The following is a 22,867-nucleotide window of genomic DNA, read 5'->3' on the forward strand; positions in this document are numbered from 1 at the left end:
AATAACCGACACCATATGGGACACACATCAGCCAATGCCATGTGTCTTTCATTGGTTACTACAAAATAACTGACTACATATGTGTTTTTCATTAAAATTCAACACTCTAGGGTGTCGGTTATTACAAAATAATTGATGCCATGTGTCTTATTATTTCCCATCTCCTTCTATGGCGTCGATTAGCTTCTTTTTTCTTATTATTATTAATCAGCTGGAAAAACTACCTCTAAAAGCTTGTTTTGTAGTAGTGTCAAACAAAATTAGATACTTGATTTACATAGTAAAGTAAAATCTATAAATATATAATAGTAGTAATAAATTAACTAATTAATCGATTTTAAAGTCAACTAATGTAGTTATCCAAAAATAAAATAATATTTTTTTTTTTTACAAAACTAATGTATATTACTTGCTTATATAAATTAGGCTAATTAGCAATTTTTTCCCTCGAACTTTGACATATACCAAATCATACCCCCTGAACTTTTTTGGCCGTTAAAAATTCCCCTGAACTATTGAGATTATTAAATTTAAGGACTTTTGTCTAATTTCATTCAATTTTACTGTTTCAGGTACTAAATCCTGCTCCCCAGACTTTGGTATCTACCAAATCATGCCCCTCAAACTTTTATATGTATTAAATCATGTCCCCTGAACTTTTATCCATGTTAGAATTTTTTTACTAAAATTAGATAAAAGTTCTTAAATTTAATAATCTTAATAGTTCAGGAGGAATTTTTAACGGCAAAAAAAATTCAGGGGGCATGATTTAGTACATGTCAAAGTTCAGGGAAAAAAATTGCTAATTAACCTATAAATTAATATAAGTCCAAAGGATAACAAAATATTAACACTAATGATAAGTAACATCAACAATAAGTACACCTTTGGTACATAAGTTATTTAACAGTTCCACAAAATAAATAATTGAAATCAAACCAAAAACAAAAAATCAAACCCAAAAATATACATAACAAAAACAAAAAAAGAAAAAAAAAAATCAAAGAACATAATAAATAGGGGTCCATATTTATTTGTGGCCAATCTACTAATGAAAAAATGGCTTAAAGGTACTGACCACCATCTTGAGCTGATCAACCAAAGAAGTGTACGAAACAGTGCCGTCATTACCAGCAAGAACTCTGTATTTGTCTTTCCTCGTAAAGTTTGTGCATTCAAACCCTAGCGTGGCGGCCAAAATTCTCTGAACGTAGTTTGCCACATCATGCGGGCTCTTTCCCGACGAACACGTGGCCTCGGTCGGTAACTGGTTCAAAAACGTGACTTCGTAAACGGGCCTAGGATTCATGAAGAAGAAGATCGGGTCGAGGCCTTTCCAACCCCGAGCGGTTGTGGCATGGAAGAACCCGACCCGGTAATTCATCGCCACAGGGACGATTCGGTCTGTCAACTCGGCAAAAAGACCGCTGAATCTCAGCAAAAAAGGCTCACGACATGTCGTTCCTTCGGGGCAAACGACTAAGTCACCGTGGGACAACTCTCTCTTGATTTTCTCGGCGTCAACGTGGCGGATTCTGGTTAAACGGACGGTAGGGATTGGAGAGAGGATTTCGGAGAGGCGTGAGATGGAGTAGGTAACGGCTGGGATGCGACGGCCGAGGACAGTGGAGAGGACGACGGGGTCCATCAGTGTTCGGTGAGTGCATACAAAAAGTACGCCGGCGTTTCCTGGGGCGGCAGGGCGTGGTGGCTTGCCTTTGACCAAGACTTTTCCTCCGAAAAGCCGGGAGACGTAGGGAATGGCCCACATTGGTAGTATTAAGCCGATGGAAATGCGAATAACAGCGAGGAGGATGCCTAAGGGCATCCATAGGATGATTAGGAGAGCTGTCGACGGAGTTGGAAGCTTTACGAGTCGCCCATCGTGGAAGATCACGGGAAGTGGGCGGAGGACGACGGAGTTGTCTTGCCTTTGGTTTGTAATGAATGGTGGATAAATTTGTTCCTGTGTTTGGTGTACGTTCACAAAATGATTAGTAAAATATTGATTATTATATTTAATATCATATTACACTAATAATAATATATTGCTACTAGATATAGTTGATTTAGTAAGACTCGTAATAGTATAATATATATATAAGAGAGTCTTGGACATGTTATGAAATTGAATAAAAATTAGAAAAAGCCCCTAAAAAAAATTCTATATAGATTACTAATATATAGTTATTCTAAACCAGGGATATGGACCATGCACTCTCTTAATAAGTAAAAGATTGTAATGGTGACGACTAACCGTGCATACAGATAGAACCGATGCAAAAACAGAAGATGGGCTTCCTAGTCCAGCAGAAGGAGGTTCATCCTCAAACATGTTAGAAACTCGTTCATTTATATGGGAGGTGATGTTTTGAGATTTGACGAAACCAGTGGCGAGCCCGAATCGGTTGACAGCCAACTCAGTGCCAACGACCTCATCCGCTCTTAGATGTTCCTTCACAAACCGTTCTACAAAAATCCTCGGCGTCTTGGTCACAACAACCCTCTTGTCGTAAGAGCTGAACACTTTCCAAGCCTCCATGTCCAAGTCATCCATGTAAAACTTGGGCAAAACAGCTCTAGCAACCGACTCAATCTCCGACTCCCTAACTCCAGCAACCGCCACGAATATCATTAGCTTAAGTCCCGCTTCGCCCATCCCCATCACCTCCATCAACCGAATCAACGGCCATAGTAGCAGCAACAAGGCGAACCGGACCAAACCTGAGGCTTCAAACGCTACTAACATGAAGTAAGCAAAGGGATCCGGGTCTTTAAGAAGAGCTCCTTCTAGCTCAGAAACAACTGATGATGGAGATGAATCCATTATTAGGGTTTAGTTTTTGTCTATGTGGGTTTTTAGGTTTGTAGGAATATATGCAATGTGTTTGGTTTGTTTGGAGAGAAGAGAGAAGGGAGAACAAGGGTTTTATGGGTTAGAAAGTTTTGAATAAAGGGAAACAGGCAGTTTATCAGTTTACAACCTAACAACTACCTGTTTATATAGTTTTATTTTGGTTCAATTTTTTTTATTTTATACATATATTATATTTGTGTGTGCATATATGTATACTGTCTAGTGGTTGATATATCTACAAAGAAAAAAAGTACAAGGATTATACGCCACGTAAATATATGCAAATATTGATTACTTAACACCAACAACTTTTGCAAATGTTTTGAAATTTATAAGTTTTCCACGTGTACACCAAATAGTGCATCTAATATATATATTTTAAGCTGACCGTATATCGATCTATGTCTACACCCATAAATTGTTCATAAGCTGACCTCTATTTATGTATATATATATATTTATATTTATATATATATGTATATAACTGTTAACTGCCAAATGTTTAATTTGCTTAAAATATTTAATCCCGCGTACGTTGTGTATTGGAAATTTTGGTGAAGGTTCATGAATATACATGATCGATATAAATAATCTCTCTTTCTTAATTTGTAATTTTTCTTTCCTATTTTTTCTTCTTCATCTCCATGGCTCGATCCTCTTCTTTTCGTGTTCTTAACATCAAGCCTTCTGATTTGATCTCGACATGATCTCTTCTTCTGTGTACTTTATTTGAAGAAACATAAATCGGTGTGCAAATTAATGGTTTTATTTGGAGTTGTCCAATCTAAATAAAATAGTTGCAATTATAAAGGTCAAGTTTATGATTCTGTCCCATCCAAATAAAAGTATATTATGTAAATGCATGGCGGGTTATGCGCGGTTTCTTTGAAATGCTTATGTATATGTATATACATTTATTTAATATATAACATTATTAATTACTTAGGTTTTCCTTCTTTTATTTTCGTTCGATACAGGAGTTAACATGATGCAGAGTGTAGTAATCTATATAAGGTCTCCATCATATATACATATATATTATACTAGCAAAAACTACGTGCGAGGCACGTATACTAAATTTTATGCTAGTTTTTTTCTATGTCATTTGAAAGTGATACAATAAAAAATTAAAGAAAAAATATTATTAGTTATTAGGTGAGATTATTTGAATAAAGAACAATAAATAATCACGTAAAAATCAAAAATAATTATTTGAATAAAGAATTCAATATACACATTTATATATATGAATCTCATTAATCAAAAAGAATTATTAAATATATGAACAATAATTTGTCACGCTATATGTTTCCCAATAAAGAAATCCACCTCCTCATAGTCAAAAATAAACAATACATGTAATACAGATCTTTGTAATGAAGTACCTAAAAGAAACAAAACTTCAGTTAGCATAATCAGAAAAGGTTTAAGTGAACTAAATAATGACTAAGAAGATCTAAATTACAAAATGAAAATAACATGTCTATATGAGTATGATTCTATTGCTATATGAGCATAATTGATCTAAGAGAAAATAGATAAACTTATAAACATATAAATATACTTAATATTAATTTTGACAAAGAAACAATTCAATTATAAACAATTCTAAATATCAGCTTGACAATTTCAACACACTAATTACTCATTAAATAACCATAATGTATACATCATGATAATTTTATTTTATTTGATATCAAATGATAGAGATTATTGAGGTTTTCAGTCATGGAAAACACACTATGATAAAAAAGTAATGCTCATTAATTGTATATTTCAAAGAAACCCTAATTTCCATGAATGTCCCTAATAATATATAAACAATAAAGTTGTAAATTAAAAAAAAAAGTAGCAAAATTTCATTTAATATAAGAAATAGAACAAATTGAAGATTTATACAATACTGGAATTTGAACTCTTAGAAACCATTAGCGAAGGGGCGAAACTCGTTAGATCTCCTAGTTGAACACTACCTTAAAAAAATTAAATGATGTGGAGGTTTTTTTATGTGTTTCTGTTTCGATATGTTCTTTTAATACACCATAAATTGTAAAACAAGCCTAACAGTTGCTTAATGTTTCCTTAGCTTTAACGTGGCACCCACTTCTTAGATTGACTTTTTTATCTTGTATATTTATGTATCTTTGAGATTTAACGGAAAAGGCTCTATTGCCTTGAGATTTAAACCACGTTTGATTTTCTTATTATTTACAGGGCCGGCATGCTTTGGTTTATGATATAAATACAACAAATGAGACTTGGGAGTGGGTTGACCTTAAGGAGGTAACAATTGTGTTTTAAAATCTTGGTTCCTGAAGAATGTTTCAAGATACAAGTATGATGGGTTTTTTATATTATAGACGATTTGTTCCAAAATATAATAGAACTAACCAATTTAGGTTAATGATCTGGCTTCTGATACGTCCATATTAAAGATGATTAGGGGTGTGCGGTTCTGTAAATGCTATGAAATAATTTTGTAGTTAGTAGAATATTGCAATGAAAGTGTTGGTTTGACCTGGCAATTTTGTGGTTACAACTTACAAGAATTCTTGACAAGATTGTTGAAAAGTAAACCAATATAAAACTTGTTTTACTCTGTTGAATAATATGAAAGATAATTCATTTTTTCACCATGTTTAAAAATAAATACAAATTTGATGAGCATATTACTTTTTTTTTTTAATTGAGAGTCTCAGAGTATCAAATCTCGGGTTTATTTTTTTTTTTTTAAATGTGTTGTGATTCTCGAATATTTAGCATCAAATATCAGTTCAAATATTAATGGAATTTATTTTATTATTATTTTATTATATATAAATAATATTTTATTATTTTATTAAATAAAAATTAAAAGTCACCTAAATATCAGTTCAAATATTAATGGGTTTTGTTTTATTATTATTTTATTATATATAAATAATATTTAATTATTTTATTAAATAAAAATTAAAAGTCACCCATAAATTTCTCAAAAACCAAGAATTTTAGTTATATAGACACACTTTATATAGAATAGATATATGCATGGCAATATCCTACATATTATATATAATTAATAAAATGAATGTCAAGACATGCATGTTATATATTTATGTATAGTACGTTTTTTACTGTTCGAGAATTTTAGCTCTGAAAATTGATATATTATATCAATTGATCATCAAAGTGTGACATCGATCTAATTTAAAACTATTTTTTTAAAATTTATTTGCATTTATATATGTATATTTAGGGCAAACTATATGCATATTTGTAAATATATATGCATTTATATATATCTATATATGGAAAAAAGAAGAAAAGATTACACAAGAATTGGAAAGTCTATGACAAGGACAGCACAAACAAGGGCAGGGCAAACTACTCATTTTCGCATTTCATGTTGTATTTAACACCTTTACCTGATTCTGATTGCTATACTCTACTTATCATTTTTTATTTTTGTAAATAAGATGATCATTTTATTGCTCAAGAAACCTTTCCTAACAACAAAGAAAAGAAAAGGCACTGCACCCCTTTACTAATGAACTTTACCTCGAGTATATGTATATAAAACAGCTTTTCATTAGTTTTTTTTTTAATTTATATATTACATATATATATATATAAATAGCTTGCATTTAATAGGTGCCCAAGCCATATATATGACGTGAAAACAAAAATATGTGCACTTGAAATATGTCCATACACTGTATATATATGATAGTTAAACGGTAAATTTTCTAACCAATATTTACTACTACATAAATATCTATTAAAACACCATTGTTTCTACTAGCTAGTCATGCACTCATGCATCGTTTATTTTTAATTAAATATTACTTTTAATCACAGTTTCTTTTTAATTTTATTTTTTTATTATTTTTTGTGTTAACAATCACTACAAAAAAAAATATTATTTTTAGTGACAATTTTTTAATCACAACATATATTTTTTTGTGACTAAATGTGACTTTTAGCCACAGCAAAATATTACTTGTAACTAAAATTAATATAGTCTTTAGTTACAAGTCGTCACTAATTTAGTTTTAGTCATAACAAGTATTGTGACTAAAAATACATTTAGTCACAACAAATTGTAATTTTTGTGAGTAATACTTAGCCACGGAATGATAATTTATAATTAGTCACAATTTTTTTTACTTTTAGTCACAAGTTTTGTTGTAACTAAAAGTAAGATTTTTTTATAGTGAATCTTAATCACTAATTATCACTAATTTTATTTGTAGTCACCCAATAGTCATTAAATAAAATTATATAAAATTTAATTTTTAAAAACTAAATTAATATTTTATAATATTTAGTCACTAATTATCACTAATTCAATTTTTAATATTTAATTATGCTAGTAGTGAAATGACACCTTTAAATAGTAATAGGCACCCGCTATTTTTAGTATTTCTCTAAAAAAATTTATGATTAGAGAGAATGTAATATCTAAAAAAATGAACAAAATAAATGAAGTACTTTTCCATAAATATAAAAAAGAAAACATGAATTAATAAAGTGTAATTATTTTTTTGAGATAAAGTGTAATTATTCGTTCATATATTTTTGATAGATTTTTAATTACACAATTAACAGAACATTTAATAATTACCAAAATACTATTAAAAGGTTAAAATTGGATATTATTAAGGACAAAACACACAAAAACTCTATTTTGATAATTACATTTTTTAGTAAAATAAAAAGATATAGCATTGTGAGATAAAAAAATCAAACAAAACCATATTCATACTTTGGTCAAAACTAGGACCGACAAATAATTTTGCATACATACTATATGACAAATATAATTTTGTAATTTAATACCAAATTTCAATTATTTTATTTTAATAAAGATTTTGAGACCTTTCGGCCAATGTGTGCTAATTTTTAATGTTAGGGTCTTCAATCTGTTTCAAAATATACAAATTTCTTAATGTGTACACTCACAAATTTCTCGATATTTGGCCTTGTAGGATTCTTTCAAGTGTCACGCTCAGTCCTGTGGTTTCTTAAAGGTCGTTCGTTATACCCACACTTTCCAGACCCAAACGTGAGGAAAGTATATTAGAGTTAGTCTCACATTGCTAATGTGTGCAAATAAATTGTGATATATAAGATATTGAATGGACTACTCCTGCGAATTAGTTTTGAGATGGAACCTTATTCATCTTATCCCAAATTTGTAACATGTTATTAGAGCCACTTGTGATCCGTTATGAGCTTAAATGCCACCGTCGTTTGTGATTTGTTGTGAGCCAAAGTGCTGCCAGTCCAAAAAGATAATTGCGCCTCCCCCCCCCCCCTCTCTTTAACCTCCATTTGGGATCTTTTGGCCCATGTGTGCTAGTTTTCAGTGTTGGGTCTTTGACCTGTTTCAAAAATTCACAAAATTCTCGACGAGTATTCCCATAAATTTTTCGATATTTGGCCTTGTAGCTCTGTGGTCTCTTAAAGGTCGTTCATTATACCCACACTTTTTTAAGTCCAAACGTGAAGAAGGTGTATTAAAATTAGTCTCACATTACTAATGTGTAGAGATAAATTATCATATATATTTATATATAAGATGAATAAACTATTTGTTGACATAAAATGTTATCCTAAATATTACGTAAAATTTGATACATTATCCATCATAATCTTACATACTATTTTTTATTAAATTTTATAATTATGTATATTCTTTCAAAAAAAAAATTAGAAATATAATGACCAACATATGGCAAGAAGACCACTCCATAATAGTGGTAGGTAATTAGTCTTCCTCTCTATTCTTGAGAAGAAAATCATTTTATCAATATATATTCTTTTTCTATTATATTAATTTAAAACATGGGTGGATATCATTATAACTAAATTATTACTTGTGTACACTGATAAAAATTAATTGGCGGTGACTGCATTACCATTTAATGTTACTTATGCATAATCGGGTTGTCTTTGTGGTTTTATTAACTCAATATACTAATATAATATTATAAGCCTCTGCTAGCCGGGTCAACCATGAAAAGACGTAGTTCAAACAAAATGCACTATAAGATTTTCATTTAGCGTTCAATCCACTTTAACGCGCAATTATTATTTTATTTTTTGAAATCCGGGCTTAATTAATTGGTTTTACATTAATGAGAGAGGACATAATAAACTGTTAATTTGATAATGATGTAGGTATTTGTTGTGCATATATGAGTATTAATAAATTGATATTAATTTCGTAGAACTATTTATTAAATTTTCGAAAGCAAGAAAATAGTGAACCCTACACAAATTATGAAAAAAAAATAAAACGAAAGTTTCTCCTATTTTTTTTATAGAAAATTGGTACACTTTTTTTTTTCTAACTTACTTTATTTTAATTTTAATTTTATTAATTAAAAAAAAATACATTCTTTAAAAATTTATAAATAAAAAATAATTACATGTTTTAACAATAACAATTTTATCAAAAATTAAAGTATTATGATTATCTTTTTCATAGTTATGTAAATAAAATAATATATGGTTAATTTTAATTTTTTTTTTTCGAACACTTTATTAAACAATATAATAAAATATTATTTTCGATTAATTTTTTTATTTTAAACAATTTCATTTCTTTTATTGATTATTTTGATTCCAGTTACAATTTAGTAAACATGGCAATGAGTCGGCAATAGCAAAAGAAACTTGTAAAGAATAATAATTTAGATGGAAGTGGGTTTGAAAATATCAACAAAAATTAAAAGAGACTTTACTTGCAATCTCTAACTTAAGTTGTGATATGAGTATTATTTGGACTACGGTTGCTCAACTTCTTAAACAATAAACCATATATATGCATGATAAGAATAAACAAAAGAAAAAGAAATACAAGTTGAACATTTAGTGATAACATGGGCCAACTCCTCTGCCTCTGGTCTCAGATTAGGTAATGGTTGGTTTGATCTTAAGTATTATAATTTAAAGAATTACGGATCAATTACTGGGTTTAAAGATAGTTTCTTTTTTTCTTCTTTTGAAGATCGAAATATCATTTTTTAATTAAGTATTTCCATAGGTAGAATTATATTACATTATATATAATTGTCGTATAACAAAAAAATAGCCGGACAACCGCGTGGCTTAATGTTTCTTCTAACTAATTGTTACTTGAAGCTTTCGTGCACATCTTATATGTATGGACTGAGCTATAAAGTGCTTTTTTCATACAATCAATATATAGCTAGACAGCAAAAAATTAAAGAAACACAGAAAAGCTGGAGTATTCAAACTACGTTGGTATCACTGGACCACTCATATTGCGAGCATAATCAATAAACACTACAAAATACTGATACTTTTAGTGACAATTTTTTAGTCACAACATCATTTTTTTGTGACTAAATATGACTTTTAGTCACAACAAAATGTTACTTGTGACTAAAATATAGTATTTAGTTACAAGTTGTCACTAATTTAGTTTTTGTCACAACAAGTATTGTGATTTAGTCACAATATATAAATTGTAATTTTTGTGACTAATACTTTCGGTCACGGACCTTTTAGTCACAACATAAGAAAAATAATTTATAATTAGTCACAATTTTTTCACTTTTAGTCACAAATTTTGTTGTGACTAAAAATAATATTTTTTATAGTGAAATTAAAATGCATAAATAAATATAAATATATATACATTTATATATTGATACGTAAAGGGTTATTTAAGGACAATTCTTGTTTTAACATGTTTCTTTTTAATTTTTCTAAACTTTAACAGTTGATGTTAAGTTTGAAACTTTTTTTCAGAAATTTAATAAATAGATAGATAAAAAAAATTATAAAATAATACACATAGTAATTAATATTGTAAAAAAACTCGATAACAAAATAATAATCTGTAGGTTGAAGTTGAAGACTAGAGCTCGTTTACACTATTTGGGTGTTGCGGATACGTATACATGTAATGGTGTGGTTTGTGATGTTAATATAGGGAAGATGTTGATCATCATTGCACCTCGAGTAGATTTTGTCTTCACCAGATTAAAGCTTGGGGTGGAAAATCCATGAAGCTAATGTTTATAGATTGTTTAGATGGTTACGTCGTGCCATGGGCATTCACATTTTTGTAGGAATAATTTCCGGCCGGGTTGTTGTGGCAGTGTTGGTGTATCAGGGCTCGAAATGTGGCCTTCCAGTATCTCAAAGTTCCTAGAGTTAGTTTATAGTGACCAAAAATTAAGAGGGATGTCTTAGCTCGGTCTAATTATTACACATAAAAAACCATATATATATATGGATGACTTTTTAATGGATAATACCCATTAATGGGTACTAAAAAAAATTAATGAGGTGGCAATTTAGTAACTTGTTAGAGTAGGTTACCAACAAGTTTTTTCTTTTTTAAAAAAAAAATTATATTTCCTTTTTTAATTATAGAGAATGATGATTTTTGAAAAATTAATTTATTTCACTTAATAAAAAATAAAAATATTTAATCACAAATTATAAAATTATTATTACAACAAAAAATCATATTTTTAGTCACAACAAAAATTGTGACTAAAAGTAAAAAAGTTGTAACTAATTATAAATTGTCATTTCGACGTTGTGACTAAAAAGTTCGTGGCTAAAAGTATTAGTCACAAAAATTACAATTTGTTGTGACTAAATGTATTTTTAGTCACAATACTTGTTGTGACTAAAACTAAATTAGTGACAACTTATAATTAAATACTATGTTTAGTCACAAGTAACTTTTTTGTTGCGACTAAAAGTCACATTTAGTCACAAATTTTTTATTGTGACTAAAAAGTTGTCACTAAAGATGGTCTTTTTTGTAGTGATTGTATTTGTGACTTCGTTGTTGGCTAAAAATTGAGTCAGCAAACATCATATTTTATGAGAGAGAAAAAAGTTAGCTACTAATATCAAATTCTATGAAACCAAATAAGAAAAGTAAAATAAAAAAAAAGTAAAAGACATTTGTTGCTATTACAAATATCCAATATACGATGATCCAAATTTTATAGCACTACCAATTTTATTTTATTCCTCTCTTTTGTACTATTTTTTATATATAAATTCTCTTTTTTATAGTTTACCTAATGCAATAATTAATATAGATTAACAAATAATGATGTAAGACTAACCACCACAAAAATTACAAACTCTTAAAATTTTCATTTAATACAAGAATTACTTAATTATGAAAATAAGTAAGAAAAAAAATTATTTTTGTATCTTATAAAACAAAATTAATTATAATATTATTATAGAAACTTAAATTTCTAAAATTTAAACTAAAAAATTATAAGAAAAATATGTTATTACAATATAGACTAAATAATTAATTATAATTAATATTTTTTTTATATTGATAAATTATTATGTATTTTATAATATATGTTATGCCTTTTCAAAAAATATATATATATTTTAGAATGGAAATATTTGTTGTAGTGAGGTTTAAAGGTATAATTAACGGTTATTGAAGTTTTTAAATTACCATAATTAAATTTTAAGGTATTAATGTATTAATGTTATATGGAATGAGGAAAAAAATAGAAAGAATGAATATAAAAAAATGACTTCCATGTCATCAGGTAATAGGATAAAATAAAAAATATTTAATTTAAAAATTTAATTAATAGTTATAAATATCAACCATTAGATTTGATCCAATGGCTAATAATAGAATATTCATTCATAGGTAATAACCATTAAAAGCATGCCCATATATATATATTGTTACATAATATAGCGGGACTAATATTTAACATAATAATGATTATAAAATACATTAATTAATATACATCTAATAATATGCTTAATTATACTCTGCACATTTTAATAACTAATATAAAGAGATAAGAAAAATTAATTGTGAGTGCAATTTCAATTGAGGTATATTTGAGACCCGTGTAGGACATAATTTCTTTAAACAGATTCGCCTCCTTCAGTTAGTGCTAGAGAATTTCAACAGTGTTTATCTCCCAAGATGAAATAAAGAAAAGTAACAAGGAGCACCGCTTTTTAATTTTGTGGAACTAAATATGCCTCAATATAAACTAATTACTCCAAGGAGTATTTTAAGATAATTTATAACACTAATAATTTATTTTCAAAGAAAGACTTAATTGACTAAATGATATGAAATGTTCATGAGCAAGTTTTGGTGTAAAAAATATATCAAATGCTTAAGACTTTTTATAACCTTTGGTTTTTGTCAATTTTTATCTAAAAGTGATGTGGGACAAAAACCCATTTACATTTTCATTCAAAACAAAATAGTTGACTATGTCTGTTATCCTAAATTTTGTTCACGTAATAGCTAAAGATATAGTACAGGTAGACACTACAAAAAACTGTTACTTTTAGTGATAACTTTTTAATCACAACATAATTTTTTTGTGACTAAATGTTACTTTTAGTAACTAAAACATAGTATTTAGTTACAATTAGTCACTAACTTAGTTTTAGTCACAACAAGTATTGTGACTAAAAATACATTTAGTCACAACAAATTGTAATTTTTGTGACTAATACTTTTAGCCACGGACCTTTTAATCACAACATAGGAATAATAATTTATAATTAGTCACAATTTTTTCACTTTTAGTCACAAATTTTGTTGTGACTAAAAGTAAGATTTTTTATAGTGAGAGTGCAGCCCCACCAATAGCAGAACAGAGCCTCCGTGCAAGATATAGCAAAACTGTCAAGCAGCGACTGAAGGGGGTGAGGCGAGCCCACAAGGAGATGTACCAACAACCTTAGTCAACCAAGAGGAGCTTATAGGCCGACCAGGGTGAGCCTATAGGCCAGCCAAGATCTGTGCACAAGCTGGCTGGCCAGCCAAGATGTGACTTCCAGACCCAAGGAGACTTCGTTCGACCAGGGGAACCTGACCTTTTCAAGGAAACAATATACAAAGTTGTTCTCAACCTGCAAAAGGCTGGCCTCCACACTTAAAGGTTGGCCTTCTCTTGGTGGAGCTATAGTGACCTGCTAGGTCCTGCAAGCCTTGTCCTTCCAGGTCCTGGCAGGACTATGGCCGGCCAGGATTGACCTGGTAAGACCATGACCGGCCAGACTTTCCTGTAGGCCTAAGGGCGCCAAGAATTACTCAGTATGTCCCACATGACTCTCTTACACGTGCACATCAAGAATGGGCTATGAATTGGGCCCCAAAAGCCCAATAGACAGGCTGAGAAGCATCTACAATCTAGGGGCATTTTGGTCTTATGTAAATATCTAGCTAACTATCCTATTTTTAAGGGAATTAAGTTGTAAACCTAGGGTTTAGGCTTCCTATATAAAGGACTTAACCTCTATGTAAAAGCCTAAGTAGCCTAAGCCTCCTCCAAACTAGAAATCTTATACTTTCTAACTGGCACTCTCTCTCTCTCTCTCTCTCTCTCTCTCTCTCTCTCTCTCTCTCTCTCTCTCTCTCTCTCTCTCTCTCTCTCTCTCTCTCTTGTACACGCCCATTAGGGCTCTTCCTCTTTCTCTTCATCTCTCTCACATGCCTACACTAGGCTAGCCAGCACCCTAGGCTAACTAACACCCAAGGCTGGCCAGCACCCTAGGTTGTCCAACACCTAAGATCTGCCTACCGATTCATACTTTGTAATTCTAAGGGTGCTATAGTAGATTTCACCTATAGTGATCTGGATAGTATTTCCCTCAGTATAAATACAACCAAAAGGAGAGTAGGTCATTACCCACTATCATAAGGGGGTCGAGCCTCTATAACAAATCTTTGTGGTTTTTGCATTTTTATTCTGTTTGTGTAACATGTGGCCAGCATCAGATCTATACGACCCAACTGTCAGTTTATCATTTTTTGAGGTCAACAATTTGGTATTTTTATTGAAAGTGTGGACGTAGCTGATCAAACACCATGGTTAACATGAGAAGAATTCCTGTTGCACCATCTACATCTTTTGCTCTCCCTCAAGATCCACAGACTATAGGTCCAAATACTCAGGTTCCAGTCACAATTGGAATCCTAATGAACACTGCAGATGTGGTGCATCCTCTCACCACAACCAGTGCCACGAGTCTGGCCTCCTCTAGACAGTCCTACAGCCCTTGACCTACTAGGTTCTACAGGCCTTGTCCTGCAAGACCCTGCACACCTTGTCCGACCATGTCCTACACACCTTTTCTAGCCACACCCTCCACACCTTGTCTGGCCAAACCCTGAACACCTTGTCTAGCCAGGTCCTGCACACCTTGGCTGGCTAGACCTCCCCTATAGGTCTATGGGCGGCTAGGATTACCTGGCAGGACTCTATATTAGCCAGATTGATACAGGCATCCCGGTGGATCTAAGTGACAGGCCCATACCTCCAAGAGTAGGCCCACCATTGCGCCTTCGACTGAAGGAAGAATCCTTAAGGAGCACCCCCAAGAATAACAACTGGGTTTCACCCCCGGTACTATGCAGGAGATACGAGACCAGGAATTAGCGAGCCTCACCAAGGCTTGGGAGAAGAGCTTGAGTTTGCCAGACTCAGGGAAACTGTAGGTCGTGTAAGCCTAATTGAAGAACCACGTGGTGCTGACCGAGATATATTCACTCAGCAAATACGCCAATTCCTTGAAGAACCACACACTGCTGACTGCAATATATTCGCTCAGTAGAGATGCGAATCTCTTGAAGAACCACGTGCTGCTGACTGCGGTATACTCGCTTAGTAAAGACGCAAATTTTTGAGATGGATGGATGACCAAGAGCGCATCCTTCGATCTCACCAAGTAGAGTTAGATCACCGCAACAAAGAGGCCAACAATCTAATAAGGTTGTTCAACCAGAGAACTGATAAAAGAGGCAAGGATCTCATCTGAGATCCACTTCAAGGAAGACTTAATAGATCAGGGAGGGTCTATCGATATGCTGACTAACCCAGTTCCTCAGGAACTAGGACAGATCTTCCCTTACCAAAGGGAGGACAGACCTTTCCTCAAAGGTCAAATGGCAAAAACTTCCAAATCTTGGTAACCAGCAGCATGGGGGTCGGCCAGGGATCTCAGGCTCAACAATAGCCCCCCTCTATCCATCCAGGGACCAGCCAACCACCAACAGGATTCCCCATGGCCAGCCAAACTCCTCTAGCAACCCCCATGGCCAGGCAGAGAAAAGCACTCCCTCCCCAAGGGGAGCGAGTCACCCAAAGATCAATTTTCAACCGACGAGGACTGGAAGCAGGTGGAAACACCCAAAACAACAATTTGAGAAGTGAAGTTCATAACTCCAGACAGTTAGATCCACCAAACTCCAGCAATTGGTGTGATCTACCCTATGTCAATGCACAAGCTCCACCAGCCTGGCAGAGAAGCGTAGGCGACCAGGCCCTGCCCAGCTTAGGGCTGGCCGACCGTGTACAAGCACCAGATTTAGTTTCCTTATAATTTTTTAAATATCTATCAATTCTGTGATGCTTAAGATATTTTTAGTTTCCTTATAATTTTTTTAAAAAAACAATTATGAAAATTGCACGATAAAATAAACTTATTTAAATATTATCATGTTACTTTTAAATATAAAATAATAAAATATTTATAGTAACTCATAAAGTTACTAGTATATTTAATATTGTTTAAATTTAAAATTTAGTTACTTGTTTATTAAAAACTATAAAAGAAGCTTAAATGTTGATATGAATTTTGATTATTTTTTTGATGTTGATAAAAAAAAAATAAGGAAATTTGCGGTAAAAGTCCTCAAAAAGTTTATTTTGATACAGATAAGCGTCTAACCTTGAAAAATAGCGGTAATAGTCCTCAAGGTCATGCTTTTTATTTGTCTGTTAGTCCTAATTTTAACTGAGCCTTTTTTTATAAAAAAATTATCACGTGTCAAAATATTATTTGTCCAAATTATTATATTAATTTTAAAATATAAATATAAATAAATAAATAAATTATTTTAAAATGATTTCTTTTTTCTTTTTCTTTTTCTTTTTCTTTCTTTTCTTCTTATCTTCTTCTTCTTCTTCTCACTGCCAGAAATAATCAACCACCAACTCCAACCCTAAACCAGCACTACCACGCCTAAATAGCCACGACCCTTTCTATACTTCTTCTAAAGACTTTCTCAGCCCTACCCTTTCTCTTCTCTCTTCCCTTCGTCTTCTTTCTTCTACGCCTGAACCTCCATAGCCACCGTGGTCAGAAGTTACTCATCTCATCCATCAGCCACCTCTCCCTCTTATTTTGTTCCTCCCTCTTGGTGCAGGCAGAAGGCCAGCGGACGATTCAGACCCTCTCCTCTCTTCTCTCTCGCTCTCAAAACCCCCTCTCTCTCGTTCTCGCACGACCCATCCCCCTCTGCCCCGCTTGGTGACCCAGATCGGCAACCCAGACCTAGATCTATTAATCTCCTCCTCCTCGGCCACCATTAAAGCTCAAATAACCTCAACGGATTCATACTCCGGTAGACACATGTTTGAGACTTGTCTTCAAGCTTGGGAGAAAAAAAATAGGTAGAGTGAAATCGAGAGAGAGAGAGAGAGAGAGAGAGAGAGAGAGAGAGAGAGAGAGAGAGAGAGAGAGAGAGAGAGAGAGAGAGAGAGAGAGAGAGAGAGAGAGAGAGAGAGAGGATGAAGGAGATGGAATTAGGGTTAGGGTTATTAGTTTTAGGTTATTTCAAAAGAAGAAGAAGAAGAAGAGGAAGAGGAAGAAAAAAAAAGAAAAAAATAATTAGCTTTTTAGGTTTTAATTTTGAATTTATTTAAGTTTTAGTTTTATTAAAGAAAATAAATATTAAAAAAAATATGAGATTAAATTAGAGTTTAGAGGCGTACACGTGTAACGTTAGTCATCTTAATGGATTGGGGATGAAGGGACTTACGAAAAATTTGAAGATTATTACCGCTATTTTTCGAAGTTGGGAACTTATATGCATCAAACAAAACTTTTGTAAGGACTTTTGTTGTAATTTTTCTAAAAAAATTATATGCTTTTCACATTTTAAGAATGATTATTGGAGACGAAATTTATTTTTAAGTTAAGGAAATAAAATAAATACTTTTTTTTTTACAAAAAAGACAAATATAGAAAATAGATGGGGAGAGAAGTGTATATGTGGCTTTTTAGAAAAGACTTATTTTTTTTTTTAAAAAAAAAAAAAAGCATAAATGTTTAAGAGAGAGACAAGATAAATAAGTAAAAATGATAATAATTAATTTGTGTGTTCTAATTTGTGTGTACATAATTAATTAGATTGAGCGAGCAGAATGATAATACTTTTCGGTATGTTTTAATTTGTGTGTACATAATTAATTAGATTGAGCGACCAGAATGATAATACTTTTTTGGTATGTTTTAATTTGTGTGTACATAATTAATTTGATTTTCGTTATTTGTGTCATTATTATTAAATTTACGTATATAAGTAAAAAAATCTCAAATTAGATTGTTTGATTATAATTATATTATTTTGTAAATTATTTTTATATTCACGTATTTATATGAGAAAAATAAAATTAGTTTACATAAATATAGTAAGGAGGCTTAATAGAAAAAATATAGTATTTAAAATAAAATTTAACATATATAGGATATGCCACTTTGAATTACCATAAAAAATATTAAAATTCTCTTCGTATTTTTTTTTTTAAAAAAAAATAAATGAAACTATAGTGATAGTCGAAGTTGTCACTGGTGCCGGAAAATGCACCAGAGTTAACTGTCGGCACTAAAAAATTCGCATGGAGTAGCTTCCGGTGCTGAAAAAGTCGTCGGAGCTGTTATTCGCGCCAAAAACGTCGTCGAAATTGGTATTGTCGCTGGAAAAATTATCAAGAAACTGGTTTCTTCATTAAGAAACCAGAAAAATCACCAAGAAATAGTTTCTTGGTGATATGAAGAAACCAGTTTCTTGGTGATTTTTTCGACGACAATGCCAATTCTGACGACATTTTCAGAGTTTGCTATCAGTGCCAAAAAAAATCACCAGAGTAGCTGTTGGTGTCAAAAAGTTGTCGGAGTTGCTGCCGGCGCCAAAAAAGTTATCGAAATTGGCATTGTTGCCAAAAAATCACTGAAAAAATCACCAAGAAATTAATTTCTTCATCAAGAAACTGGATTCTTCGTGATTTTTCTAGTGAGTTATTCGGCGACAATACCAATTCCGACGAATTTTTCAGAGTTTGCTATCAGTGCTAGAAAAGTCGCCGGAGTAGTTGCCGGTGTCAGAAAAGTCACCAGAGTTGCTGTCGACGTCAGAAAAAGTCGTCAAAATTGGCACTAAGTCGCCGGAAAAATTACCAAGAAAGTGTCAATGCCAATTTTGATGACTTTTCCAGCGTCAGCAGCAACTCTAACGACTTTTATGGCACCGGTAGCTACTCCAGCGACTTTTTCGATGTCATCAGCAAACTTTGGTACTTTTCCGGTATTAGTGACAAATAAAACTGCCTAAACAAATAAAACATTAAATATGAGCTTTAAAAACCTAATTTACATATATATGGTACATCAAATACCATAAAAATACTTAAAAAAATGTCATATAAATTGGTCAAACTTAAATGTGTCATATTTAAGTAAATAACTTTTAAAATCTATTGTGAGTGCAATTTCTTCTTTTATATTTAATTAAATTTAATTTCATATTATATTTATCTATATTAATATATTAATATATGAGTTTTTAAAATTTAGTGTAATAATATTATAATTAAATAAATAATACATTATTGTATAAAAGGACAAATAATATACTAAATAGTAATATATGTGAGTTCATGATAATAAATTTAAATAATACTTATTATTAGAATTTAGAGTAGCTTTAGAAGTGCCATTGGTAAAAATAATGTAGAATATGATCATTTTTAATAGAGGTGTAAATAAGTGGTAAAAAGTTTAAATATAGCTCATTTATTAAAAAGTGTACTCTAATAGTGTGCTAAAAAGTTATGTAAATTTGGCATAAATTTGGCACATAGCAAATTTTATGTCGAATTTGGCACGATATTTACTATATGTAAAATTCACACCACAATAAAATATACTATTTTTTCATGGGTAAATAACATTTTGGACCCTGTGTTTTGCAAAAGTTACAAATTGGACCTTGTATTTTGTTAAATGACAAAATGGACCTTGTATTTTCTAAAATAGTAAAAATAGGACCCTGAGCTTAATTTTTAACAACTTTTTTTTTAATACAACCAACTCGAAGACAATGCTTAATACGAACAGATACAAAAAAATGTAAACAGTTTTGTCATAACACTTTTAGATCGGATTATAATTAAACTTTATTTTGACAAAAAATCAATTCAGGGTCCTATTTGTACTATTTTAGAAAATACAGGATCCATTTTGTCATTTAACAAAACACATGGTCCAATTGGTAACTTTTGTAAAACAGAGGGCCCAAAGTGGTATTTACCCTTTTTTCATTTATATTTATGTTATTTCTATTATTTTATTAATATATTTAACTATCACATTAAATTATGAAATATTTATATTATTTTTTTATTCTTACATATTAAAATAATAATAAAATTAATTATAAAATTATTAGATTTTTTTAATAAAACATTAATTAGATATTAAATTTTATATTAAAATTTTATAATTGTGTATTGAAACACAAAGCTAGAATTTAGTGTAAATTTACCACAAAATTACTTTTGGTGTTAAATATAGTACACAGTGGCGGAACCAGACAAAGACCCGAGGAGGGGCCAAATAGGAAGGTCAAGCGAATTGTATTTTTACCTTTTTTTTTTTAGAAAATAATAATAAAATTAGGCGATTTAAAAATTTTATAACCTTGAACTATTACAATGATGGTATCGTACCTTTTGAAATTTTTTCCGCTAAAATATGTCAATGTAGTTGATGTGTTATTGTCAGAGCCACATATTTAATTTAAAATTTTAAAAAATATTTTCTTATTAACAATAAATTATAGGATAAATACTATTTTAGACTCTCTACTTTGTAAAAGTTATCAATTAGACCCTCTGTTTTGTTAAATGACAAAATAGACCCTATATTTTTCAAAATGGTAAAAATAGGATCCTAAACTCAATTTTTAACAATTTTATTTTTTAGTATAACTAACTTTAAGATAATTTCTAACACGAACAGATACAGAAAATGTAACTAGATTTGTTATAACATCGTTAGATCAAAATATTATTAAGTTTTATTTTGACAAAAAATTAATTCAGGGTCTTATTTGTACATTTTTCAAAAATACAGGGTCTATTTTGTCATTTAATAAAACATAGATTCCAATTACTAACTTTTACAAAATACAGGATTCAAAATGGTATTTACCCTAAATTATATGAATAAAAAGAAATTAATCTTAAATTTTCTTATTAATTATTGATAAGAAAAGAAACTTCTTAAATTTTAAATTATTTTTTATTTAAATTATACATGTGGCACTTATGTGACAATGACACACAAGTCCCATTACTATTTTATTAGCCATATTGGATAAAACTTATTAGAAGTCTTATATTTGTGACATAGTTCAAAGGGAATAGTAAATAAATTCAAAAGAGGATTTGATAATCGTATTAATTTGAGGAACAAATCCTACACATAGCCTTTAAATTAATATAAGAAATAGAATACACTTATACAACCCGTATATAATAATACACATCTATTTATGTACATTGAGGTAAACTAAACTAATTATATTTATTTAATAACTAAATTTAATTTTTATAAATTATATATATTAAAAATAATTCCCCAAAATATTAGGGGGGCCATGGCCACCCCATACCATAACATAGTTCCGCCACTGATAGTACAATTTTTACATGTCATATTAGGGAGATGGTCTACAAATAAATTAAAATATTATAATGAGAGAACTTTTAGCAAATGTCACCGAAGATGATACTCTTACAGCTCCAATATTCTCAGAACATTTTTGTCCAAACTATCTACGATGAGAAAACCAAATAATCTCATATCAATTCAACAACACTCTCCATTTGTCCAGAGTACAATCGATGCATGTGAAAACGCCAATTTTGGGCCAAGAGAAAGAAAACCAAAAATGAAACCCTAAAGTATTGTTCTCATGCTAATAGTGAAATTAATATGTTGAAGAGACAAAGTCAGAAAAGCCTACTTTTTTATTACTCTCATCAATCCTTACCCAATTTTTTATTTCTTAAATGATGTGATAGTGTTATCATTGACTATCATTTATTGGGTAATTACTTTTAAAATCTAAAACTATGGCATCTTTGGCAATTCACCCTATAAATTTGGTCCATTGCCCTATAAATTTTCTTCTGCAAATGTCACCATGTGACAACTGCATTGATTTTATCACTAAGGGTAAGGGCGGCCATTAAAATTCTAGCAAATAATAATATCATATTGAATCTTACCATTGACATTCTTATAAAATTCCGCCTACAAATATACGAGTTATTTGAGTATTATAATTATTTTTATTTTAGTGCTGAAATATAAGTAATACACTATTTTTTTTTTAGTATTTCTATTGATGATATTTTTACGTGATAAATTTACATCACAATTAAATACATTGTTAGAGTAAAAATTTTACATAGTGAATTATATTAATACATTCTTTAGTTTATTTTTCTATAGTCGTGTACGTTAAATTATTTAAGATATTTTACAAAATTTTAAAAAAAATTAAAAAAATAATTAACTAAAAATATAATTCAACTCGTTTATTGCATGCATAATTTTTTATTTTATATGTTTGTGAAATAAATTGTTTGAATACTAATTTATATATTATAAATTATTGTAAACTTCTCAAAATTGTGAGAATGTTTTTAATAAATTTAACATACATAACTATGAAAATAAAATTAGATTAAAAAAAATTTTTCGATATCAAAATATTACGGGATGCATCGGTACACTTATTTTTGGACTAATTTTTTTCCTAAATACTAAAACATTAATACATCATTGCACCCTATTTAAGATGCATTACAAAAGCACCCAAAATATTATTCTTTTTTTTTTTGTGTAAAGTTTTTATTCTTTATATTTGGTAACACTTAATTTTTTTAT

The 22,867-nt window shown here is 30.4% G+C and overlaps 1 protein-coding gene across 1 annotated transcript; it reads right to left on the bottom strand.

The window, feature by feature from the left end:
* Window positions 1-797: 797 nt before the first annotated feature.
* LOC115703600 (glycerol-3-phosphate acyltransferase 5) lies at window positions 798-2,984 on the bottom strand. Its single transcript, XM_030630830.2, has 2 exons — window positions 2,258-2,984; window positions 798-1,966 (listed from the first exon to the last, which is right to left on the bottom strand). Exons 1-2 carry the CDS (start codon window positions 2,825-2,827, stop codon window positions 1,049-1,051), a joined length of 1,488 nt encoding a protein of 495 aa, XP_030486690.2. The 5' UTR covers window positions 2,828-2,984; the 3' UTR covers window positions 798-1,048.
* Window positions 2,985-22,867: the final 19,883 nt, after the last annotated feature.

The sequence above is a fragment of the Cannabis sativa genome, chromosome 1 (assembly GCF_029168945.1).
Source record: "Cannabis sativa cultivar Pink pepper isolate KNU-18-1 chromosome 1, ASM2916894v1, whole genome shotgun sequence".
In the NCBI taxonomy this organism is placed as follows: domain Eukaryota; kingdom Viridiplantae; phylum Streptophyta; class Magnoliopsida; order Rosales; family Cannabaceae; genus Cannabis; species Cannabis sativa.

Bases quoted from the DNA above. Each gene is read 5' to 3' on its own strand.
- LOC115703600 (XM_030630830.2), bottom strand. From the start codon at position 2,827: ATGGATTCATCTCCATCATCAGTTGTTTCTGAGCTAGAAGGAGCTCTT. The intron at 1,967-2,257 runs GTTAGTCGTCAC...CACCAAACACAG, and splicing joins CGGTTCTATCTGTATGCACG to GAACAAATTTATCCACCATT.